The following is a 27,263-nucleotide window of genomic DNA, read 5'->3' as shown; positions in this document are numbered from 1 at the left end:
TTTCACACACCCCATAATTACAGCCACAATTATGTATTGTTTTTCGGTGAAGCTGCTCGTCCTCCTGTAATTTAAATCCTGCTCAGAGCCACATCCCTGTATTTTAAAGTGGATCTCTGAGTTTATCTCCTTGGCAATAGCTGCCTGTCCTGATAGTCCTGTTGGCCTTCTTCCTGCACCGCTGGGTGAAGAGGTCATCAATGGATGGCAGATCTGTACTGGTGATGTGCTGAGCAGTTTTCACCACTGTCTGTAATGCTTTCCGGTGAAAATTATGGAAACATGTTAACATCAACATATAGCCTATATGGGAACCAATATGACGATGTAAAAAAAATGAAAGCCATTCTTGTAATTTTGGAACCAGAATCTGCGCAGTAGTGATCGGTCGGTGGATGCACGGTACCAAAGTCCCGCCCATACACCCACCCGACCAATCGCGAGCCAATCTCAGCTGTCAATCATGACGTTTCACCCTGTTTATATAGCATCAAATAACTAATTAAAACAAAACCTGTCAGAAAAATTAACACTTCAACAAACATCAGCGTGATCAAAACTACTTTAAATGACAGAAACCATCTTTGGGAAAAATGTGTTTGACGTTTACTTTTATTTTTTTAGTTTGGCTCATGTCCCACCCATTAACATGGAGTGGCGGGATTTATGACCTATTCTGCAGCCAGCCACCAGGGAGCGATCAAGATGTTTTGGCTTTACTTATACAGTCAATGCATCAACCCTGGTCAGTCCTGGCTAGTCCTGCAGAAGGTCTATTACAGACCACATCCTGTATCTCTGCGATGTGTAAAATGTCCAGAACGGCAAGTTAAATTACCAAGGACCATAGTGAATATTTCATTCTCCACCTCCCACTCTCAAATGTTAATCTTGTCCAAACGAAACTTTAAACCAAAACAGCTGGAAGTGGAACTTTGCCAGTTGGGGTTGCTAGTATCAACAGAATGTTTAACTGAAACCAACTGCCGGTGGTAGAACATTGTAGTGTGAATGAATTAAAACCGTCAACTAATTAGTAATTATTTACCCTGGATGTCCATTATTTAAAAAAGCGGGGTTGTTAAACAATATGCTTTGCTGGCAGCTTTAAGCCTAAACCCAATTTGATTTCATGCCTCATAACACTTATTTTCTTGGAGCCTTTTGTTTTCTTATGCAGCCCATTCATAGGTATCACCACTGTAATTAGCTTTTCTCTATCAGTAATATACAAAACATCAAACAAGCATTGAAATGTTTTTAATGTGGCTTTTCGGAATACCCTTATATATTGTGTAGTCCTGTTCAGTATATCCTTATTAACTTGCGGGGTAAAGTACTGTCCATTTATGTGATGTAGTCACTCCAGACATGAAATTCAGTGCTCACTTGCCCTATTGGGAGGTCAGAGTCAGCTGGAGAGGATTAACTGTTTTTCATGCTGCAGTTTTTAGTATGTAACCACCAGCCGCTTTTAGTATATAATGAATAGAATGTATCTACATTAGTATTCACTGCAAAATGGCAATTCTGTTATCTTACAGATAACAGAATTTCATATTTTTACAGCATATTTTTGAATGAACAAAAAGCCTTTCATCATAGGTACACTTCAACTATGAGAGACAAAATAAGAAAAAAAATCCAGAAAATCACATTGTAGGAATTTTAATGAATTTATTTGCAAATTCCTCAGGAAAATAAGTATCTGGTCACCTACAAACAAGCAAGATTTCTGTCTCTCACAGACCTGTAACTTTTTCTTTAAGAGGCTCCTCTGTCCTCCACTCGTTACCTGTATTGATGGCACATGTTTGAACTTGTTATCAGTATAAAAGACACCTGTCCACAACCTCAAACAGTCACACTCCAAACTCCACTATGGCCAAGACCAAAGAGCTGTCAAAGGACACCAGAAACAAAATTGTAGACCTACACCAGGCTGGGAAGACTGAATCTGCAATAGGTAAGCAGCTTGGTGCGAAGAAATCAACTGTGGGAGAAATTATAAGAAAATGGAAGACATACAAGACCACTAATAATCTCCCTCGATCCGGGGCTCCACGCAAGATCTCACCCCGTGGGGTCAAAATGATCACAACAACGGTGAGCAAAAATCCCAGAACCACACGGGGAGACCTAGTGAATGACCTGCAGAGAGCTGGGACCAAAGTAACAAAGGCTACCATCAGTAACACACTACGCCGCCAGGGACTCAAGTCCTGCAGTGCCAGACGTGTCCCCCTGCTTAAGCCAGTACATGTCCAGGCCCGTCTGGAGTTTTCTAGAGAGCATTTGGATGATCCAGAAGAGGACTGGGAGAATGTCATATGGTCAGATGAAACCAAAATAGAACTTTTTGATAAAAACTCAACTTTTCGTGTTTGGAGGGGAAAAAATGCTGAGTTGCATCCAAAGAACACCATACCTACTGTGAAGCATGGGGGTGGAAACATCATGATTTGGGGCTGTTTTTCTGCAAAGGGACCAGGACGACTGATCCGTGTAAAGGAAAGAATGAATGGGGCCATGTATCATGAGATTTTGAGTGAAAACCTCCTTCCATCAGCAAGGGCATTGAAGATGAAACGTGGCTGGGTCTTTCAGCATGACAATGATCCCAAACACACCGCCCGGGCAACGAAGGAGTGGCTTCGTAAGAAGCATTTCAAGGTCCTGGAGTGGCCTAGCCAGTCTCCAGATCTCAACCCCATAGAAAATCTTTGGAGAGAGTTGAAAGTCCGTGTTTCCCAGCGACAGCCCCAAAACATAACTGCTCTAGAGGAGATCTGCATGGAGGAATGGGCCAAAATACCAGCAACAGTGTGTGAAAACCTTGTGAAGACTTACAGAAAACGTTTGACCTCTGTCATTACCAAAAAGGGTATATAACAAAGTATTGAGATGAACTTTTGTTATTGACCAAATACTTATTTTCCACCATAATTTGCAAATAAATTCATTAAAAATCCTACAATGTGATTTTCTGGATTTATTTTTCTCATTTTGTCTCTCATAGTTGAAGTGTACCTATGATGAAAATTACAGGCCTCTCTCATCTTTTTAAGTGGGAGAACTTGCACAATTGGTGGCTGACTAAATACTTTTTTTCCCCACTGTATATCTGTCACAATACAGAAAATCAATTGAAGAATTATTTGTATTTAATAGAGACTGATGGGGTTTTGAGAGATATCTGGCGGAGATTAGGAGCGAAATGGAGATGCAGATGGGGGGACAGTTGGCAGGTTGAGTAAAAGGCCAAGTTCCAGGAGGCTTAGGCCTGTCTCTTCATCAGAAAATATTACCCATATTACCCAGCATGCCTCACAGCGGCTTTCTGTGTCCCCCCTGTCCGCCACCATAGCTGACTCTGCTGAGAGGGAACATTGACTGTGGAAATCACAGTTTGAGGAGGAAGAAAGGGGAGGGGAGGTTGTGTCAAGCGGGAAAAGGGAGTACAACAACGATAGCCAGGAGTTTATTTAACATATTTTTTTATGTTTTAAATTGAATTTCATGTCTGTGCTTCTTACACACATGCAGTCTGAAATGCAGTTACTGTACATTTAACAAACATCCGGGAAAGATTTTACTGTACATTTGGAAAAAAAGCACCAAGATGGGGGTGTACCGTTTGTGTAAATGTTTTAGAACAGCGGCATGTACAGTAATGAAGAAGCACACAAAGAAATGGATTTAAAAAAGACAGAGTCAAACCGTGCGCGAGAGGAAAAAGAGATCAGAGATAAACAGACAGAGACTGCCAGCCTTGTGTGGGCGGTCGGAGAACTAGAAGGTTTCTCTTGATGTTTTTGTTTAAGGGCACTTTCATGATCTCTGAGACTCTGAGGAGTTTCACAGTACAGACCCCTTTTGCACTGAAACCACTCAAACACTCAGTCAACGCGCCCTTAGTGATGAAACATAAAACATGGCTTCCGGGCTGAAGCGCCATTGTTGCCATAGTGATGAGAGTGCCGGAGCAGCTGAAAATCCCCTGGAAGAAGAGAAAGTAAATAATATCTTATCACGCACGTCTCTGCTGCTGCTGCTCTCTGCACATGCACATGCTCTTACAGACTTCTAAGCGCACACTGTTGGTGTGTAGATGCATGGATGTAGAAAAATAGGATTGACTGTTCAGGTGAATGCTGTAAAATGGACTTAGGCATCGTGGTAATGATGGCAAAGTGTGAGTACTTGAATGAAGGAGTTATCACTTACTGTATTAAAAGTTTTTTTTGTCATGTTACAAGAATGCTTTGATCATTGCAAAAGTGGAAGGCTGCTAAGATAAGGCTGGTGGTAGTGTTATTAGTTTTATAGGTGTTTGGTCATCAACCAAAGTATTGGATGAACTTAAACTATTAAACTTATAACCTGATGATGGTGCTACAGTAGATGGAAAGTGAAGGGATCACTAAAGGTACAACATCCCAAGGGGAACATCAATGTTTGTCGAAACAGTTCACTTAAAACCACAAATGTCAACCTCATGGTGACGCTATGTGAAAAGTGAGGGGATTACCCTCAAGTCATTAGAGTTTATTCTCTGGGGACCATGAATGTCTGTATCAAATTTCATGTCAATCCATCAATTAGTTGTTGAGATATGGTTATTGAAACTGTGCTCTGCCAGTGAAAAGACGGAAACATAAAATGCTGATTTTGCAAAGTGAGCTTAAGGTAGATATGTGTTTTAGCACTAGCATTATGCTAGCTCGACAGTTTATTTTTGCGTCATTTCATCTTGTTTTACAATTGAATGGTTTGTAAACCTTGGTCGTAGCAACAGTCACATTGTTGTATTTTGGTCTTGATATATGAAAAAATCAGAAACTGTCAAAAATTTGACGCAGCCCGTCTCTGGTTGAACAAACCTCTAAATCAGCTATTGTTGGAGTTGTCTCACAGTCTCAGTTTTCAACTTTGGAGTGAGAGTCAACAACCGCACAGTATAAAGGTTCTACAAGAAAGGGAGACATTTTCTACTTTTAAAAAAAAAAAGTGAGTCAAGCCTGAACTGTCTCAGGGCTGTTTCATTCAGGTGCATGGAGAAATGTATTTCTTTGTCTTCTATTATGGATTTTGATTGTATGATTTGACAGAGTGATTGCTGACTGTTAAAAGACACAAGCCTCAGCTCTTTGATTCTGATGGATTTAGACTAAAACATGACATTTTGCTTGATGGTTCATACTGCTGAATCTTTTTTCTTTCTGTTGAACTCCACAGCTGCTCTGCGGGAGATGTGTTTGATTTTCTCTTCTGAAACAAGAAAAACAACACCAACCACCAACATATGCCCAGAAATCCAATCTGCTTCACCGCCACATAATTTAACAGTTTTAGATTAAATTCTGGGGCAATTTTACTGATAATTCTTGTACCATGTCCTATTTTAGTCTTGTTTATAATTGTCATATTGGCACATCAGTGAACTTTTCAGGTTTTTTCATTGGATTAAGGTGTTAAAGAAAATAGGTGATATTTGTTTTAAAGATGTGCCACAACAAACACACTATGGGGCTTCATTTGAGATAAGTCGGCCATGCTTCTAATCAGATTAGTTCTTACTAAAAATACAAACTTAATTTGCCCTCCATCAACATTTAAGTTGTGAACACAACAGAACAAACAAACAGTATTTCCTGCTGTATTTATGCTTGTGTAAAGGAATATGCTTGGAGTCTGATGGGATTACCATGGCAAGCAAATGGAGCAGAACAGATAAACAAAGTAACAATACAGAAATGTGCAGGTGTAGAAGAAGCCTATACACGCTGAGTTACTCAGCCCTGAGCAGGCAGATCATGTCTGTTGAAATAAGTGTGCTGACCTGAGTTCAGAGTGCTAGAAGAAGTGAGAAGCCGGGATGTTACCCTGGAGACTACTTTTTGTCTGATCTTGATGTTTCCTGGGTCAGACAGAGCCTTATTTAATCCTTTGTACAGAAAGTACGACAAGTTACAGAAAACCAGGCACACTGACACAGACTGGATCACAAATTTAACAGAATAAATACATTAATGATAATCATTTGTATGAATAAATGACATACATAGACACGGCGCACAGGTGAATACGTTCATATACACAACAGTTCTTCATGCTCAGTTTATAAATGCTGCTCATATCTCACATTTCCAGACGACTGGTCATATCCATTCAGGATGTAACCCATATCCCCCACCAGTATGAAATGTCAGTGATGGTGAAAAGTAATGCGTGCACAGAGTAACAATAACGTCCACATCAATTTTCTTACCCACTCTTCTCCCCACTTGGTTTCAGTACCTTTATGTGATGGAAGTTTTGGCTGCATTGAGGCTTCAACTTTTTTTTTTCTATTGTTGCATCTTTAGTGCTAACTCCCAGCCTTGCCAAACTGCAATGGCCAACAAGTAGTACAGCAGCATCAAATTGATGACGTAAGACTGACTCCTCGTCATGGTAGTCAGATCTGAGTATGCAGAGCAGACAGGTCTGATTTTTTTTTTTACCCCTATTCAGAAGCCAGATTCTTAACTAAAAAAGAGACCATGCAACAGAAATCTATTAATTTATATATAAGTAATACTGTTTTACTGATTAGAAAACATCAACGCATATTGAGAGGAAATAAATCTGAGTTTTGAACAATTTTAACTGCGCTGTGAATGTAGCCTAGTCATAAAATGTCCAAATTCAAATGTTCAGTGAACAGTATTCTCTACAGCTGCCTTCAAAGTCCGTCAAAAGATTGCTTTTTTCTGTATCATTGTCACACGAACAGTGCTATAAACCTTTAGAATCCCAGTATTAAACTAATATTAATTAGAATAGGGTAATGGAAAAGATGGGGAGAGTGATGCAGACCATTGCCAAGGGCAGAGTAGTGCGACGCAGATGCTCTCAGTTCCGGCGCCGAATGTTAGCGAAGTTAGCTAAACGACTCGTGAAGCAGATGCTGGCACTGCTTCCCCTAATGACGTCCAGTTTGTATGTCACTTTGCCATGCAGAGGAGGAATAACTTATTATCAGGAGAAAAGCTTTCTATCTCTGTGACTGTGAGCAAGTCCGATATTTTCACATCACAGATGATGCAAGGACCTAAAAACATGAGACCTAAATGTGAGACAAAACAGTGCTCTGGACTTTACTGTAATTAGGCAAAGGACATGAATAATATAGTATTTTTCTAAATTCTCGGTAAGGTGCATATATGAAGAAACAGATTTGTCCCAAACTGGCGTCTCATGGGGTGTCACAGTCACGTAGTAAACCTCAACCTCCACAGTAATAAACTGGTGACTCAGAGCCGACTTAGAACATTTTGAACAGGGCACAGCCCTAGTGTTCTTATTCATCAATGCTGAACATTTTCCAACCATGCAGCAGTGTTGTAGATTATTGAATTTTCTCAACTTGAAAGCAGCCATTAGTTTCATTTCATTTCAGTATGGGATGAAAATCAACTTGCTTAAGTTATAAGTTACTTATTAGAGTAAAGTGCAGTAAAGTAGCCTAAGTAAATCTGGTTCCTTTTTTTCTCAGTTACCTCACATATTTCATATATATATATATTGCTATGCAGCAGCCAGCTATTGTTTTTATACCTTCTACAGATAAGAATACAATTAACAACATCTGCGACCCCCCAAGACAGAAACAGAGATACAGTTTTAATGAGAACAGTACCCTCCTGGTGTGCCGTAATAATAATTGGATCCAATTTTATGGCTGTTTTTCTTTTACTGCTTCTCTTCCTCCGTGTTATCCATCTTCCTCTCCTCCACCTTACAAGAATAATCATTCATCGCTCTGCCATCGAAGCAGTGTTTTCATGATCGGCTGCCTCCTCTCCCTCTGTCACGTGGCCAAAGATGGATGTCGAGGTCATCAACAGGAGACAGAGAAAGCCAAGCGAGCCAACACAGTATCGCAGCTCTTCCTCTTTATAGTGTTTAGTTCAGCAGCATTGTGTCACTCATGAGTGAGTGAGTGAGTGAGTGAGTGTCACTCACTTTTTCCATCCCTCCCACTACTCTACTGCATAATCAAACTAGATTCCTTTTTCTCTGTTGACTGCTCCAGAAAAAGAAAACCTCCATGCTAGTCCTCTTGAGTGAACATTGCATCTGTGTTTTGTTGTGCTTTCAATTCAGTTTTGTCTCAGTCGAGTTTTAGTTACTCATGGGGATGAAGTCTGGGTATGCAAGGCATTGCATACACACACATGCACACAATGACATCCTTTCTCTGCCGCTGTCTGCTGCAGGTGCAGTGGAGACTCATGGGAAGGGGAAATGTATTTCCATATCAAAAATAGCTGGGAATGTGTGCAAGAGTAGGAATGTGTGTTTGTGTGTGCCCAGGTGCAGTCTAAATCAGTACCTGTGAATATAGTGTCTCTGTTTTTTTCTCAAATGTCTTTGTGATGTTACAGGTCATCATTCAAAGACTAAAGAGGAGGAGAGTGGGGAGATAGAGAGCGAGAGAGAGAGAGAGCGAGAGAGAGAATGACAATAAGTAAAAATAGTTTAAATATTCATGTTTTTTGTCAGATGATTTATGCATGAGTGGCTGATATATTCAGCAGTTATTTATAAACTGCTTGTGTGTCACCACTGTTGACAGAAGTGTTGCTCCGTGTTCATGGAGGAAGTACACAATGTAACAAACATGAAAACAGCCAGTGCTCAAATTATGTCAAATGATGTTACAGTAAAGGTTAGCTGTGACTGAATAGCAGTTAGGAAACAAAAGCAAATTTCTTAATGTGTGTCACTGCTTCCCCAGCAGCTGCTGTGTTTCTTGCCATGTATTCTCATCCATATTTCTCTCCTGACTCCAGATTTTGACCCCAGTCTCGGGCTGATGAGTGGCATTACCCCGCTAAATCCCATGATGCCCGGCCTGGGCATGGCGCCCCTGCCCCTCTCTCAGGATGCAACAGTTGTCAGGGAGATCATCCACTGCAAGAGCTGCACGCTGTTTCCTCCCAACCCCAGTAAGTCTCATAGTAAGTCCTCGCTGTTGTAACAGAAATAAGCAGCACAGAAACGCTGCAGGCTGACCCGTCGTCAGTGAGCCTGGGGTATATTTTATTTATTGATGCAGTGCATTATCTATGACTTCTCTCACACTCGGGCTCTGGATAGACACATATGCACCACTCAGCCAGATATTGTGTTACAACAAAGAAGAAGTGAGTATTCTTCCTTAATGTCACCTTTAGTACCTCTATCTAGCAGAGCGTAGCTGATTTGCATTCATCAGGAAGGAGGGGAGGGAGGGACGGGGGGATTAAAGTAGGTGTTGAGGTGTGTGTGTGCATGCGGGCGTGCAATTGTGTGATGACTGTGAATCTATAATTGGAGGAGTGACCTCTGTGAACACATAACACAGTGCTGCTGTCTTCAATATGTCTGGCCAAAGAGGTGATGGACTCTGTCCTCCTCTTAGCTCAACTCACCCTTATTGCTGTATCTCTTTTCTAATCTCTCTTCACTTGCTCGCTCTACTGTACCATATACATATATAGCTCTCCCTCTCGCTCTTTTCTTTCATATACTGCATCTCCTCTTCTCCAAACCTCGTGTTTAAGGGGTCAAATCCACGTAATTAATTGATCACCTTTTAGTCTTCCAGCCTACTACTTATAGGTCTCTGTAAAAGGTCTCTGTCAGGCTCTGACTGTTACATATGTATATGTCAAAACACACACTCACTTTTTCACATACATGCCTGGACAAATGCACATATACAGTATGGACATATTTACAATGACATGTTTGTGCATCAGGATCTGAAATGAATGGGGGCTTGTGGTAATCTGACACGCCAGATGGTTTGTTACACAGAACCATATAAGAAGCCGTCACTGGAAACTGTTTGGAAAAAGTGCAAGCACAAAAAATACTTGGCAGGTGATTGGATAAACCATCTGTGTATCACGGCTTTTGTTTTTCAACAAACAGTTGCGGCCGTCACACGGCACCTTAACCACGCCCGTAGATGCCAGTAGCTCCTCGCCGGACGCTGATCGGTTCGGTAGGCTGGTAGTTCAGACACAAACGCATTACTTGATAACTGACAAGATGGATTTCTGTGTGATATGTGATCCCGTGATTCTCGAGTAATCTTGTGATATCGGGAGGTGCCGTACAAGGTAAGGCTTGTGGCTTGCAAAAAGTCTCTGCTTTCATAATTAAATTGTTAAATTGCCATTATTACTTATAGCTACAGTACTGTCCCCTGTGGGCCACTATAGATGATTCATGGTAATTGGGTTAATCTTTCCACTCTCTTCTGAAGGAATAAAAGGAGAACTTTTCTTATTATTGCAAAAAGCAAGCGAGCTCTCCGTCTGAACCAGGAGAAAATGTGTTGACTGTACGAAATAGCAGGTCAAGAAAAGTTAAACAGCCAATATTATATAAAACTGAGCAACAGAGGAGTGGAATAGGAACTGAACACCATTCCTATTATAATACTATAGTGGTGTTTCTAAGATGGCTCCCACTGGGGACATTGCCTCTGTGACAACAAGTCCAGTCCCCTTTCATAAATTGCCACTGCAATGTATAACCCAAGATGCAGCGCAAATATATTATTTCGTATTTCAATAGCAAAGCACCTAAATAGGATTAGATGATATGACACTATATGCTGTGAGAAGATTTCTCTATACCATTTATACTAAAGTTAATTTACCTTTAATGTCTCTGGTTTTATGGGGCCATTGTGGGAAATGTTGCAAAGACATTAACAGGACTGCCTGATGGCGTCATGCTAGTTTGCATCAATGCGATGGAGTCCCTTGATTTGTCAGGTGTCTAATTTACATCCCCCATCTAGTTATTATCTGTATGGAAACTTATCATCTTACAGTATATTCATGTTTTGCATACATTCATGTATAAATTCAAAGTGGGAAATCTTCCAAATAATTCAAGGTCTTATTGTAAAACTAATTCACTCCTACTCAACCAGACAGTTATCTAATCTTCATCCAAGCTTCTTAAAAGCAGGTTTATTTTCAACCAGATATAAACTATGGAACTATCTTTCTCATTTGCCTCAAATGACATTGTGAATAAAGCCCTACAGAACATATTCTAATCACTATTTCATAATCTTGTTTTTTTTTTTTTTTTTACATATTTTTTAGGTCATCATTTCATTTTTTGAACATCTGTTTGTTTCACCAATATGGTGGATTAAACTGAAAAAATAACCCCCTGAACATAAAACATTTCCTTCACACAGGCGTTCCATAAATAATTAAATGTGATCCTAGTGTTCTCTCCCTCTGGGAGGAAACTTTCTTCCTTCCGTTAGATAAAACTGTCTGTCTGGAGGCCTTTTCAAGGCAGCCTTACACGTCAGATGACGAACACATCAATTTCAACCTAGTATGACCTAGGGTTACATTATTTTACTGTTAGCACTTGGCATTTTCTTTCCTTTTTGTCGAATCGAAGTTAGCCTTGCTCTTAAGTCTATAAGAATCATGTTACTGAAATATAGTTATTGTGGAGTCTTTTTTATTGTGTATATGACAAAATGCATAAAATAAACAGCCAAGAATCTAAAGAGATTTTAAAAGAAAGAATCATAACCAGATTCATACTGTATGCAGATCAGTGGGTACAGATGGCATGTACACTGCTAAGGTTAAGTACTCCATCTCCAATGGGCCTCTTATAAACACAAAATATAAGCACTCATGCTACTTGTAAAGCACTTTGGATAAAAAAAGAAAAATCTCTGACTTTAACCCTTCACTCCATCTTCTCTACAACAGCATCTTCACACATCTTTGACATGCCTGCCACATTTTCATTCTCGCTCACCTTTCTTTCAGATCATGTCTCGTATTTTTCATTTCCTTTCCTTTATGCCATCTTTAAGGCAAGAAGTGAGCCATAGACAAGTTGGGACACAACAGTTGAAAAGTTAGTCTTCAGAGGAAGCCAATTTACTCCCATTATGAAAAAAAAAAAACATTTTCCCCCCACAATGAAAGGCGTCACTGTTGCCTTCTACAATACACCAAGAGGGTGTCAAAAACTGTCCTTTGAACACAATCAGATGACATACCTCCGTAGCAGACATGTTGAGGAGAAAGAAGGTAAAGTGGTGTCCAAATAACAGCATTTCAGGCTAGGAATTCAACGCAGCAATTTATTTTAACAGATGTGAAGACATTCACCCAGAACCGAGCGGATGCCATTGAGGAGATTTCTTGGCTCACTGGTAGGTTTCCTCTGTAATTGAAGCCTCTGGGATTCTTCTAAGGGGGTCACAGCATGATAAAGCTCCACCACAGGGGACCACACGTGGGGTCACAATAAATATCTGACATGCTCTTTCTTTAAAAAAAAAAATTCTTTTAATGAGTATCATACAGTTTTTGTATACAGTATGATGTGTGTGTGGGGGAACAAATATATATATATATATATATATATAACAGGAAGAAAAAGATTGCTTTCAATAGTGTGTTTTTCTCTCTTCTTGTACTGTGTGTGATGTTAGAGGTTGATTGTGAGTCAGTGCTCTATTTCCTAAGGTATTTGTTATCAGCGTCCAGCAGGCAATAGCAGTGAGTGCTTGTATATGTGATGAGGATAGAGGGCAGCAGGTAGCATATGGCAGCTATCACAGGAAGCAGGACCCCCCAGCTATTTCACCTCAAACATTACTGAGGTGGAGTAATTACCCATCACAAATTCCTTGAGACCAAAGCGACATCCTCAGTTTGCTTGTTGTGTCCAACACACAAATATATACAATTTAAGCACATATACCAGTAAAAATCAGAAAATCTCATCACAGTTATTTGGCTTTCATGACTTCAACGATTGATGACATTGTTGTTGTTTGACTTGTTTATTAATCATAAACGATTGGACTGCATAAATGCACAATAGTTGATTTGTCTTGACAGTGATATGAATTATATTTTTTATAGTTAATACAATTACTGTATATTTGTAAAGGCACACTCTGTCAATAAGCATCTTGTCCAGTTGCCCAAGTTTTTGTTGCTATACAGGGTTTGGAGTTCTCATAGAAAAACTTGAAAAAGATTTGATTACATTTTGTCTCTGTCTTCTTTTTCTTCTTCTTCATGACTCCTATACACCACAAACACAAATCCATCTTGGTCTCTGGCCCTTTTTTGCTGAAGACATACATTTCATTTATTGCTTCAGGGAGTTACTTTGTGAGTGTCTTTAATGGTCATCAGTTCCTGCAGCTCTTCTTTTTCCAACACTTTTTCATCGATGTCAGGCTTGTCTGTTTGTAATTACCCTCAAGTAAAAGACCAAAGATGCCCTTCAGAACCATTCTGTCTACGTGCTTACATTTCTAAAAAGTGCTCAGTATGGATTTCATCCTTCTTTCAAAGCCAAACATTTGGTAATGCAGTCACATCTCTATTGTGTGTGGGGAAAAAATGTTAGTTTTTAAGAGCAGGCTTTTCTGAATCAAGGATGTCAGCTAAATGTCAGATTGTTACCTTGTTGTCCTTTTATATTGTCCTCTTCGCTCATCAGCGAAATGTCAGGAATTGCAATTTAATGCTGAATCGTGCAATGAAGCGCAGTATGTTTTAGCTGACTGCAAAGTAAATGCCAGGAAACTATCACCTTGGTGCTGTCCTAGCATTGGTGTGTGTGTGCGTGTGTGTGTGTGTGTGTGCGTGTGCGTGTGTGTGTGTGTTCTGGCTTTGAGTATGCGAGTGAGAGAGCAGCCGTGAGTATGTGCATGTTCCAGTTTTAATGCCATCATCATCGCCAAGGTCAGGGGACAGCGGCATTTGGGCCATGTGCCAGAGCAATCTGTGACATGAGGAGGACAAATCCATAAAGTACCTTTGAAGTATTTTACCATAACTATGCTACAGGCTCTCCAGCACTAAAGCTACAGGACTGGAAAATGGCTCCTCTTTGGCCCATAATTTAAAATTTCATGTTCAACCTTTTGAATACTGAATGAAAAGTACTCTGTATTTTTTATAATATAATCTAATTTTGGACATGATTGATGGAAAGACGTATTATTTAAGCCACAGCTTTATAGTCATGGGAAAGTGGTTTCAGCAGCTCAAAGTGTTCATGAATGAGTCCTACATTTCAGCTCTGCTTGAGGTACTTTTCACATAACTACTGGCTCCAATTTGTACTGTGTGTCGGACAGCAAATGTCACTATATTTTTGATTGCTGCTGTGAGGTCAGGATATTATTTCTGGTGTTATATTATGCCTACAACATTTGGCTACAATTTATTTGAATATTTACATGAGGGACATTTGGTCAGGTTGCTTTCACAGCTGTAGCTCAGTTCACTGAACCAGACTATAATAACCTCTGCTCTTTTTTTTTTTTTTTTTTAACTTTGGACCACTCTTCAGTTGCTAGTTTATTAGGCACACCTAGCTAAAACTACTGCGGCCTAATACAATACCCTGCAATAAGTTATATCTTCAGGATGGTTATAATGTACATTTTTGTTGAAATTTTTTTAGAGAGGTGTTAATTCAACTTTATGGTAATGTTTGAGGTTGCAGTTTGTGTTACTGTTGAATTGTGTTATACTGAGAGTTTTTTTCTAATATTATATAACCATAGTGACACCAAACTTGAGTTATGCTTTATACCATCTTTTCTAGGTTAGATAACAGTGCAAACTTTAAAGCCAAGATGGCCCAGACGGTTTAGCACCAATCAATTTCCTAGTTTCCCTTGTGCAGACTCAACGAGTCACTCATATCATCCATGGAAAGCCGGATCTTTCTGAGATTAGATCAGTCAACATTTATCTTTGTTCAGTCAGTAACGTCCTTCATGCTTCAAACGATCGACACAAAAGGATCAACCTCTCTCCGGCCAGACGGATTCGATTTTCATGCTAGGGATGGCGTGATGTGATTATTTCTGTAATATGAAAATTATTCAAGCATATTGTTCCATGTCATCCCTTATCATGCTATATTTTCATCATTGTATGGTCATAGAGAAATCTTTCCACTACTCTACATCTCATCATTGCCCTTTTAATGGGTAGCTTACTTTACTGAACCGCTGGCTCGTTATTGCAGTGAGCAGGGACTTGGTTGTGTTGATAATTGGCCTTCTTTCTTACCTGCTGAGAGGTTAACCTTCACCCTACTGGAACAGACACTGCAATATTGTCTAGGAAAATATAGACAGGTATTTGTGTCAAGATGTTTGACAATAGGGACTTAGCACTCCACATGTTGCAGGTGATTAGAGATGATTAGAGAGCCTGCTGGGTTTCTATTAAGTTCAGATTTGGAGTCCACTAGCTTAGTTAATAGCCAGCCAGGGTATTCTTTACAGTGCACACTTCCAGACTGACACTGCAATGAGGCGGGGCATTCTACAGTCGCCTCCTCTGGGTGGCCTCCGTGCCTGCGTCGGTTTCCAGCGGGATGTTGGGGAGCTATGGTGTCCTTTTGAAGAGACTTGACTGGATCCTGGAGTGCGGGTGCCATTCAAATGGTGACTACTTTTCTGTGTGCCGATCTGATGGCCACATTCTACTTTATAATGAATCATGCACAAGTTGAAAGAGCTGATGGGATTACATTTCACTGGAATTGTACCTCGTACGTTGTACATCGTCCTTCGAATTTAAGTGACAAATAAAAATGTATTGACTGATTGTTTTTACAACATTGAGACTGTCTCCCTCCCCCACCATATTACTCATAAGTTGTCTTTACCTGGATCACCACCCCACACCATCGCATGCACAGGTCACCAAAACGTTCCACTAATAATGTAACTATTACAGCCTATACAATGTTCTTGGCCCTCTGCTTTTCTCTCTTTATAATTAACCTCTTGGCCAAATAATACGCAGTCATTTAAAGCTTTAGTGCGTAACTTTTTGATATTAATGAATGTCCGTTACATTCAAGCCATTGCCAAATGAGTTGCTACAACGTTAATTAAGCTCCACACAACTCCATCTGTATTTCTCAGTATGGCTATGTTCAGAAGATTGTGGCGTCCGGTGACATTCCTGTGCAGAAGCTCGAGTGAAAATAATTACCTCTTCTGAAGAGTCCATCATGTGTTTTTAATCCTCCATGTCCTCCTTGCGTACTAGCAACTGCGTAGAGGAGGGGTTGTAACATTTTGTTGTCAGGCCTGCTGCGTGCCGGTACTAAAAGTATTTAAATGGTTCAGAATTTTGCCGCAAGAATTTTAGCTAAATCTAGAAAACTTGACCATATTACACCAGTTTTACCTTTTCTTCATTGGCTCCCTACCCATATCAGATCAGACTTTAAGGTGCTTCTGATGACCTGCAACATTCTAGGAAAAGGAGGTTGTGTGGCTCAGGTCCTATTTGTTTGGCGGCACTTTAAAGTTCCCTTACATCCTCCCAGATTAATATCTTTATTATATCTTTAATATTGTTATCCTAATTGTCCATATGATAGTTTTACTTTTTTTGTTTATTCTTTATAGTCAACATCTATTGCATGTGTTTCTGTCCGTCCTGGGAGAGGGATCCCTCCTCAGTTGCTCTTCCTGGTTTCTTCCATTTTTTCCCCATAAGAGGATTTCTTTTTTTCTTTTTTTTTTTTTCTTATCAAGGGTCTAAGAAAGACAGAGAATGTTGTATGCTGTGTAGATTCTAAAGCCCCTTCAGGCAAATGTGATTCATGCTAGTGGGCTACGTAAATAAAATTGACTTGAATGTCTATAACAACTTTTTTCGTTTAGTTTGATTTTCTTGGTTTCTCACATCAGATTTCTCTGCCTCAAATCATGTCGTTAGAAGGTAGGAAAAGATGTGGAACTAAATTAGCATTTTCAGAGAAAGAATTTTCATCATCCGGTTTTCATTTGTATAATGTGGCTTAAATATAGTCATTTTGAAGTACTTAGTTTGATGCATATGATGGCCATGTTAAAGTGTTACAGTAGCCTATGTATAATGGGCACGTGTTTCTTGCAGGCTGAGAAAGAGAAAAGACATTAATTATAGGGTAATTTTAAAGCACTCAGTTTGATGCATTTGATGGCCATGTTACAGTGTTACTGTACTGTATATATAATGAACACGTGTTCCGGACTGGCTGAGGGAGAGAAGAGACATTCATGATTACCTTTGCCTTTTCAGCCTCATACTAAAAGTTTTTATATGTTTTCATATATGTATGACTGTTTTCAGTCTTTTTCCCTTTTGAATCCAGCTATTTTAGGGTTTACATTGAACTAGAAAAGGCAAACAAGTGCTCGCTGCTAAAAGTTTGCAGTTGAAACATTGAAGCAGTTAAAACAGTTTGACTGTAAGCACTAAATTTGATTACACTTTACTTGAAGGTATCTACATAAGAGTGATGTGACACTGTCATGAACGTGTCATAAAACATTATAAATAAGTCATAAACATTTATGACATAACGCTTCTTTTAGTAAGTGTCATTCGGTTTTGTCATGACAAGTTATGGTTATGGTTAGGGTTAGGGTTCATGTAGAAAACTTATGTAGAAAACTTCAAGTAAAGTGTTTCCCTACATTTTTTTATTTGTTGCTGGTTCAATTGATGGAAGCAAAATTTAAAATCATGTCACAACCTTTGAAGGCAGATTGACGACCCCATGAAATACAGGCCAAAGAGAAAATAATTGACTTATTGGAAAGCACTGCTAAGCAAACCCAGCACACTCAGCTGGACTGAATCTATACAGTATGGCATTACTCAGAATAACCCTGAAATATCCTAATGTATTTTGATATCTTTCATTATTAAAACTGTTGTTGTAGCTTCAATAATTAAGTGCCAATCAATCAACTATAACCTGAATTCTTTTGATGAATTTCCTGCTACATTTATGCTGTGTGGACTACAATTTCACCTTCAATTGAAATAATATTGTCTCTTGTCTTTCCTTCTCCATGTTTGGCAGATCTTCCGCCTCCGGCAACAAGGGAACGCCCTCCTGGGTGTAAGACGGTATTTGTCGGCGGTTTGCCTGAGAACGCAACTGAGCAGCTCATCGTGGAGGTCTTTGGACAGTGTGGGGATATTGCTGCTATCAGAAGGAGCAAGAAAAACTTCTGCCATATCCGATTTGCTGAAGAGTTTACTGTGGACAAGGCTCTCCTCCTCTCTGGTAAGATAATTTCACTCTAAAACCAGTGGCCCCAGTTTCTAAGTACTTATTTAATGAGGTAAATAATGGTATATTTGATTATGTCTTTTTAGAGAAGGAATGTTTTTCATCTGGTTAGCCATCTGCACACATATAGTTTGCTGCTTTTATGCACAATCCTCACTGCTCTGTAACGGAAATCCCAACAAACGTCCAACCTTGTTTTTAGGTATGTATTGGTTTACGTTGGGCTTAAAGGTCAGAGGATAACAGCTTTCTTTCTTACCCGCCTGGACAATATTAAATCTGTAGGGACCGCTTGTATTGTCAGTCCACTGCTATCAGTGCCCCGGCACTCCTTCACCTCAGGTGGAGGAAGAATGATGAGCTGTTAACCTTTACTTTGATGGAAATGAAAGGGCTAATATCCATCATTCAGCACTACAATTCTCCAGCCTCACACATTCTCTCGGGACCATTTGACAGATGGATAAATAGATAGGTGGATGGATGGACAGATAGATGGAAGGTTTGCGGCACTCCATACAAACTGGACTTTGGAAGTGAACACTTGATATGTAGTTGAGGAACAAAAGAGTCAAGCAGTTATCCAGCTATTATATCAGTCATTATCCTTTTTTAATTTATAAATAAGCACATTTATCATTTGTGCATCTCTTGTCATATATGTGGAAATTACTGACCATGCCAACTGGCAGCTGCAGTTTTGTCTTTCTCTTCTGTTCAGTGTTACCTCATATACAGTATTTTATGATCCTAATATGTTTTTGTTCTGCACTCGGGGCATCAGTCCTCCATTGTGTAAATGGAGTGAGTTAGCTGCAATTGAACAAGTCATAATCCTTTTGTACCCTTTATTGCAAATGTAAAAGATTCTCTTTCAACAGATGTTCAGTTGAATTAGGGCAGTGATGGTGTAAAGGTCACAGAAACATGGCTGTGACTGTGACATTCATTGAAAAAAAGTGCTTGCCTCTCCCTAATTACCACCAGCGAGGTATGCATGTGTGTAACTTTTATGAGCTGGGCTTATACTTGATTTAAAGTGTTAATGACCAACCTGCTGTAGATAGCCAATTAAACCTATTGTTACTACCACAGCAGCACTTAACAGATGTATCATACGTGATCAGGCCATCTCATGCTTTAATTATATTCCCCATGAGACAAGGTGAATTAGAGTTTAACTGGATGTAACTCAAGTTCTACGCATAGTGCACCGTCGCTCAGTTTCACAGAGTAAATGGAAAAAAGTAAACAGTTACTCTGTGAAACAGAGCGATGGTGCACTATGCGTAGAACTCGAGTTACATCCAGTTTAACTCTAAATCACCTTGTCTCGATACAGAAAATGAGAGTGCTCTTGTGTAATTGCTCTATTTACATTCTTTTATTTTCTGTTATGGAGAACAGCGTTCACAGCGGGGACGGTTTTGCTGGATGTGTTACTGAGAAGGAGACGACTCCTAAACAATCTCCATCAGAAACTTGAAGGAGGTGTTTGTGTGACAGCTAACTTACTGACATACTCACCAGGCCTTTCTGTTATTTTTCTACAGCCCTCTCCTTTTTCCACCTGGCTTTACATGTTCAATAAATAGAGTCATAAAGGCTTGGCATAAGCAGAATCCTTTTGCTCAAGTTGAAACTTGCATGGATCCATCTTCACCCCAATTTGTCAGAACTTTCCAGAGTGGTTTGTACAGCTTCTAAAATTTGCATTGCTTTCAGTCTGAACACACCGTTTTGTATTGAATAATACAGTCAGGTCATCGACACAATCAACACAATTCTAATCTTTTTGGCTCTATACACCACCACAATGGAGTTGAAATGAAACGAACAAGATGTGCTTTAACTGCAGACTTTCAGCTTTAATTTGAGGGTATTTACATCCAAATCAGGTGAACGGTGTAGGAATTACAACAGTTTGTATATGTGCCTCCCACTTTTTAAGGGACCAAAAGTAATGGGACAGATTAACAATCATAAATCAAACTTTCACTTTTTAATACTTGGTTGCAAATCCTTTGCATTCAATTACAGCCTGAAGTCTGGAATGCATAGACATCACCAGACGCTGGGTTTCATCCCTGGTGATGCTCTGCCAGGCCTCTACTGCAACTGTCTTCAGTTCCTGCTTGTTCTTGGGGCATTTTCCCTTCACTTTTGTCTTCAGCAAGTGAAATGCATGCTCAATCGGATTCAGGTCAGGTGATTGACTTGGCCATTGCGTAACATTCCACTTCTTTCCAAAAAAAACTCTTTGGTTGCTTTCGCAGTATGCTTCGGGTCATTGTGCATCTGCACTGTGAAGCGCCTTCCAATGAGTTCTGAAGCATTTGGCTGAATATGAGCAGATAATATTGCCCGAAACACTTTCATCAGCAATTCATCCTGCTGCTTTTGTCAGCAGTCACATCATCAATAAATACAAGAGAACCAGTTCCATTGGCAGCCATACATGCCCACGCCATGACACTACCACCACCATACTTCACTGATGAGGTGGTATGCTTTGGATCATGAGCAGTTCCTTTCCTTCTCCATACTCTTCTCTTCCCATCACTCTGGTACAAGTTGATCTTTGTCTCATCTGTCCATAGGATGTTGTTCCAGAAATGTGAAGGCTTTTTTTAGATGTTGTAATTGTAATTGTTGGTGTAATCTGGCCTTCCTGTTTTTGAGGCTCACCAATGGTTTACATATTGTAGTGAACCCTCTGTATTCACTCTGGTGAAGTCTTCTCTTGATTGTTGACTTTGACACACATACACCTACCTCCTGGAGAGTGTTCTTGATCTGGCCAACTGTTGTGAAGGGTGTTTTCTTCACCAGGGAAAGTATTCTTCGGTCATCCACCACAGTTGTTTTCCGTGGTCTTCCGGGTCTTTTGGTGTTGCTGAGCTCACCGGTGCGTTCTTTCTTTTTAAGAATGTTCCAAACAGTTGATTTAGCCACAACTAATGTTTTTGCTATCTCTCTGATGGGTTTGTTTAGATTTTTCAGCCTAATGATGGCTTGCTTCACTGATAGTGACAGCTCTTTGGATCTCATATTGAGAGTTGACAGCAACATATTCCAAATGCAAATAGCACACTTGAAATGAACTCTGGACCTTTTATCTGCTCCTTGTAAATGGGATACTGACGGAATAACACACACCTGGCCATGGAACAGCTGAGCAGCCAATTGTCCCATTACTTTTGGTCCCTTAAAAAGTGGGAGGCACATATGCAAACTGTTGTAATTCCTACACCGTTCACCTGATTTGGATGTAAATACCCTCAAATTAAAGCTGAAAGTCTGCAGTTAAAGCACATCTTGTTCATTTCATTTCAACTCCATTGTGGTGGTGTATAGAGCCAAAAAGATTAGAATTGTGTCGATGTCCCAATATTTATGGACCTGACTGTAACTGTTTCTCGCCCTACAACCACATATGCATGCAGTCAGAATCACAGTCATTATTATTCTGCAGCCAATGAATCCCTGATGTCAAAGTATATATAATATATCAGTTACTAAGACTTTACTAGACTTCCAGCCTTTTTTTATTATATGATTTTATCTCCATCTAGCAGCTTCTCCTGCACAGGTGCCTTAAATCTCTATATGTGAATTGCAGACCATATATTCACAATATAATTCACAAATTTCACAAAGCTAATTTAAAAGACCAGCCACTGCAATAACACCCTCTGCATTATTTAATGTGTGTGTGTATGTGTGATTGGGTGGGTGTGTCTGTGTGTGATTTCATCTACCTCTTCTCTACGGTAAGACTGGAGATATATATTAGCCAGATGACAGACCTGTATAGCTTTGTCATAAATACTACTTTCCGTAACACTCTGCCCTCTTCTCCCGAAACCCTTACACTCACAGCAGCCTCGACACACTGAGGTCTCCCTTTATGAAATATTAAAGCAAACCGAGAGCCTTAAGCAGGGAGAGTAGACTCGAGAAACAACCCCAAACTCACACTCATATCTTTCTTCTGCTCACACCAACGTCCAACTTTATCTCGACCCTTCCCCGAAGAGAGTGTACGTTCATGTGTTTTTTTGAGGAAAGGTTGGCCAAGGGCTTTCTGAGCTTTCTCTTCTAGTCTGTGAGTTCACACTGTACTGTAAACACCCCATCCTCTCACAGATCATTCAGACCAATCAATTAACAAAACGAGTGTGATTGCTCTTCACACCCACACTCAGGCAGTGGAATGAGCTTTGAGTGTCAGGTGGGAGGCAGTGAGGTGATCCAGGTCTATCGCTGTAATTAGTGTTTCACACTTGTGGACGTACATAATTAATATCTCAAGTGACTCTCTCAGCTTTTGTCTGTCTACGTATTGGTCTATACACCTGGAGTCTAGCTGCAGTAACAGGACAAATGGTGAGAAGAAAGAGGATGTATAGATCAGGTTGTTCCTTTCAATCTGAAAGAAAATGAGGACAAGTTGATCAATTTAATTTACACACGTGCTTCTGTGTGTGTGTGTGTGTGTGTGTGTGTGTGTGTGTGTGTGTTTGTGTAAATGTAACCTTTTGTCTTCCTATCTGTGTATATCTGCCTGTGTTTGCTTGTTATTCTGTCTGTGCCTATCTCTGTCTATTTACTGTACATCTGAAGCCGAGTAGGTGTTGATAAAAATTGATATGTCACCCCCGTTGCCACACTCATCCAATCAATAAAATGTCTCAGCTATCTTCCATGTCCTGTTTTCTCTCTATCTCTACAGTACATCCTTTCCCCAGACCTCAACTTTGCCTTAGTTCTCTAAAAACCTCTCTTTCTCTCCACAGGTTACCGTATTCGTTTGGGCTCCAGCACAGACAAAAAAGACTCCGGCCGTCTCCACGTGGACTTTGCCCAGGCCAGAGACGACCTCTATGAGTGGGAGTGTCGCCAGCGCATGTTGGCCAGAGAGGAGAGGCACCGGCGCAAGGTAGAGGAGGATCGCCTCCGGCCGCCCTCCCCTCCTCCCATCGTCCACTACTCAGAGCACGAGTGCAGCGAGCTGGGAGACAAGATCAAAGGTTGGTCAATGGTAGACAAACATGTCAGTCAGTCGATCTAGATCAATTAAGAGGGTGAATGTTATAAATAGTATACCTGATAAACATTAGCATGTTTGCATTATCATTGTAAGCATGTTAGGATGCAGAGATCACCATTTAGCTCGAAGCGCTGCTGTGCCTATGTACAGACTCACAGAGCCACTAGCATGGCTGTAGACTGGTGTTTTAGCTGTGTTTTTCCAGTATCTGTCTCATGCACGTCTGACTGAACAGTTCAGGCTTCTGTTTTAAACAATCCAGCTGTCTAAACCCATCTGTTTTCTTCTTATTATGTGTCTAACAACAGCGATTGTGTATTGGGCTGTGTAGAGCGCTGCCAAAATGCAGATGACCTACACTCAATACTGTGGATGAATGCATCTTGTGTAGATGGAGCATAATCGTATAATCAACTAATCCATTAAGCTATAATTAAAGTAACTTAAATATTAACACTTAATATATACCAGTTCAAAATGTAACCTGGTGCAGAACATTCAAATATAGACTATAAATGAAGGGATGAAAATGTGTTTAAGTTAATTCTAACTTTATTTAGATCCAGCAGAGACAGTAATCTAAACACACATCACATTATATTGAGTGTTCCTTTTAGTGTCTGCAGACTTTTTATCATTTGAGTGTCTGCATCCTACTGAGAATTTAAAGTGACTTGATACCTTTTAATCATATTCCTTGACTGCAAGGAGCTGTACTTTAAGTTGAAATATTGAAATGCCTTGTGTGGTTGAGTATAGTTTCCATCAGTGGAGCACATTTACGTAGAGGGTGGGCTGAAGGGGCTTCTGGGATGTGAGAATAACTTGTTGAGCCATTTAAATTCTTAATGTAATCAAACATCTGTGGCAAGATATTCCTTGTTGATCCCCAGTGACATTCCTGTTCTCCTTACCCTCCCCTTTTTACTGTAATATTAAAGTGAGGAAAGCACTTGACCTAAAATAGCTCAAGAGCTCCACTAGATCCAGAGTGTTGATAATTTTTTGGTGGGTAGATGCCTTGCCTTTTTATTCATGTCTGCTAATTGACCACTTAACAACCACCATTGATGAGGAAGGAAAGGTCAATGCTTGTCATTTTCTAGTCATTGGACCAACTGTTATTTATATTGTTCCATTCACATTTTGGAATCTGAATAAAGAAAAAAGCATGGCAGAACAAAATTAATTGAGAAAAGTCAGTGGATGATTTCACAGGAAAATTATATTTTTGCTGAAATGCAGAACCATTTACTGGAATGTTTCACAGATTTAGTCTTTTTCTCGTTTACCGAGCTTCTTTGGGGTTGTTTAGTCAATGGCACACGCAGCAATATAGTATCTCATAAAATTGTTTTGTTCTGGATCGTTTTCTGCAGGTTTATTATCACTCACTATCCCATCTCTTTCTTGTCAGAATAGCTCTGACTTATGCATAAAGAGAAAAATGTTGAGAGACAGTGAAGCAAGTTTTCTAATGGAGTATTTATTTTGGATAAACCAAGGTAATACATCATTAATTTGTGTATTTATACTCAGGTAATGCCTCAGCTTAAGGCCCATTAAGTGAAAATCTAAATCTGTGTGGCCTCTGGCCATTGTCAGTGTTCGAATGCCACTACTATTCCTCCAGATTGTCTATTAATAATACCGCAGCAGGGAGCCATGTATTATGAACTTAGAGTCTGCCTATAAACAAACAGGAACACCTCAGGGATTTATGAGATAACACCTTGATTCAATATCTATTGCTGTGATAGATCATCATTCATGCACGCTGTGTGTGTGTGTGTGTGTGTGTGTGTGTGTGTGTGTGTGTGTGTGTGTGTGTGTGTGTGACATAAAGAAATTGAGAGCATCTTCAGAACCTGGCTGAAATAAATATAAACCTCCCCAGCTGCTCAATCTGTAAAGATGCTTAGTAATGTTTATGTGTGTGTGTGTGTGTGTGTGTGTGTGTGTGTGTGTGTGTGTGTGTGTGTGTGTGTGTGTTGTGGAGGTCTAAGGCATTCTGTTGTATACTGACATCTGTGTGTGGGAGCATATTGTCTCCAATGCTCCTCTGACTTGTAAGCAGCCCAGCGAGGCAGCAGAGGACAGGACAACCACAGTGGAATAACAACAATAGAAATCAATAAAGTATCCTGACATCATCTGATTATTCACCAGACAAAGAAGGAGTACTGCTAAACAACCTGAGCTTTGTAAACAGAAGCTAAACCTGTGCTCAACATTTCTGTAGACATTTGGCAAGGGTTGTTTACCAAAGATATTTATAGGAAAGACAGGAGCTGATTGATTTCACCCTGACACTGTTCTTCTTATTTAACCTCCTGATCTTTTATGTTCACTGTATAGATGTGATATTTTTTCTCCTCAATCTTTATTTAATCCGCTCTGTTCCTTTTATCCCGAAATGACAGCAAGTTCTTGAAGTTATTTTCATCTCATCATCTTCATGTCCTCATTCTTTCTTCCCAAACAGCTGAGATGATTTTTGCTACTTGCCTTCTTTTGTGAAATCATTTTGTTGTGTGCGTACATTGTGAAATATGTTCCTTATTCGGGTTGTTGTTAACTTGTTGCCTCCTGCATGTCTCTGATCATCAAATGGTTCCAGAGTAAATTTGGCCAGGCAGCTTTTGCTCTTTACGTCTGTCCCTTTCTGACCAGAGTAAACTTTAGTTTAATTAGTTGGCAGGGGCTGTTTTGTTATTGTACTTCTGTGTTATTGATATTTACCACTTTTTTTACTTTCTGCTTTCCTTCTATCTTGGTCAAATGACAGAGTTTGTGAAGGCAGCACTTTTTATATAGACTTGTTTCCCTTTCACTTTTGCCCAGATGACAGTCAGTATACTGAGGGAAATGTTCTAATATTGACCCAGACTCTTGCTCTCTCCACCTCGTCTCCTCCCTTCTTCCCCAGATGACAATAAGTTTCCTGAAGCAGTGCGTGTGCTCTCGACCTGGCTGGAACGAGGTGAAGTCAACCGCAGGAACGCCAACAACTTCTACTCCATGATCCAGTCATCCAACAGCCACATCCGCCGGCTGATGAGCGAGAAAAGTCAGCATGAGAAGGAGGTGGAAGAGGCCAAAGACAAGTTCAAGACCGCAATGGCCATCATATTGACTCAATGTGAGTCCACTCACACAGTGCATGCATATGTAGTTTCAGGATAGCACAGGTCAGAAGCTTCATGTTTATCGTACAATTCATTTACCATACTTGTATAATATACCTTTGTAGAACATGTATTATATCTCAAATGTTTTTAACTTTTCACATATTTAAATGTAACGCAGCATAGACACGACAATGCACTTCATATTCACATTCTCTTCTGCAGCTCCCACACACATTTACCAGCAAACAATTAATTTTCTTTAAACAAAAAAAAAGCATTATCTTAAGTTTTCTTTGTAAACCTTATAAAACACTGTTAATAAACAACATTTAGAAAAAAGATATCGTGAAAACAGCGGTATATACAGTATTTTATGAATACTATAGATACTGTATGTATAAAAAAATATATATAAAAGACAGATGAATATAAACACACCATAACATGACATTTGGATGAAGGGATTTTTAAGAAGTGATTTCAAAGTTGCACATATTTTTTGTTTAAATCAATCTAAAACTCACAGTTCAGTGTGCAGTTAAGAAGGCAACAATGGTTGTTTTGGGTGAACAGCTTCACAGCGATATTTATTACTCGGCAGGAGACCAGTTGTCTAGTTGAGTCATGAGTACTGGGAGTTCTAATTTTCAAACTGTTAAAAAAAAAGAGCAAATAATTTAAAATCGCAAAAAGAACCAAATGCAATTATTGCACAACAAGGCAAAATTGTGTCTTAACATAGAAACAGGAAATTACCAGTGGGTTTACAGGTTAAGGAGCATGTGGGCTGATTGAGTGTGTCCCATTCAATCACACATACATGCACTCGGTAACCAATTTATCCTATGTCACAGCCCCCGGAGAATAGCGCACCGTTCTACAGAATTTACCATTCAGTTATTGCTATACCTGGGTAA

General features: G+C 39.8%; 1 protein-coding gene across 1 annotated transcript in view; it reads left to right on the top strand.

The window, feature by feature from the left end:
- LOC144524170 (ecto-NOX disulfide-thiol exchanger 2-like) overlaps positions 1–27,263 on the top strand; it is a 184,358-nt gene that overhangs the window by 123,258 nt on the left and 33,837 nt on the right. Inside the window, exons 5-8 of the mRNA XM_078260239.1 lie at positions 8,841–8,996; positions 17,950–18,156; positions 22,962–23,195; positions 26,145–26,357. Coding sequence (XP_078116365.1) covers positions 8,841–8,996; positions 17,950–18,156; positions 22,962–23,195; positions 26,145–26,357 — 810 coding nt within the window. The remainder of the gene's footprint in view (positions 1–8,840; positions 8,997–17,949; positions 18,157–22,961; positions 23,196–26,144; positions 26,358–27,263) is intronic.

This window comes from Sander vitreus, chromosome 10 (genome assembly GCF_031162955.1).
Source record: "Sander vitreus isolate 19-12246 chromosome 10, sanVit1, whole genome shotgun sequence".
NCBI classification, from domain to species: domain Eukaryota; kingdom Metazoa; phylum Chordata; class Actinopteri; order Perciformes; family Percidae; genus Sander; species Sander vitreus.
The sequence above is the reverse complement of the archived record's forward strand: the minus strand, read 5'-3'. Positions and strand labels throughout refer to the sequence as shown.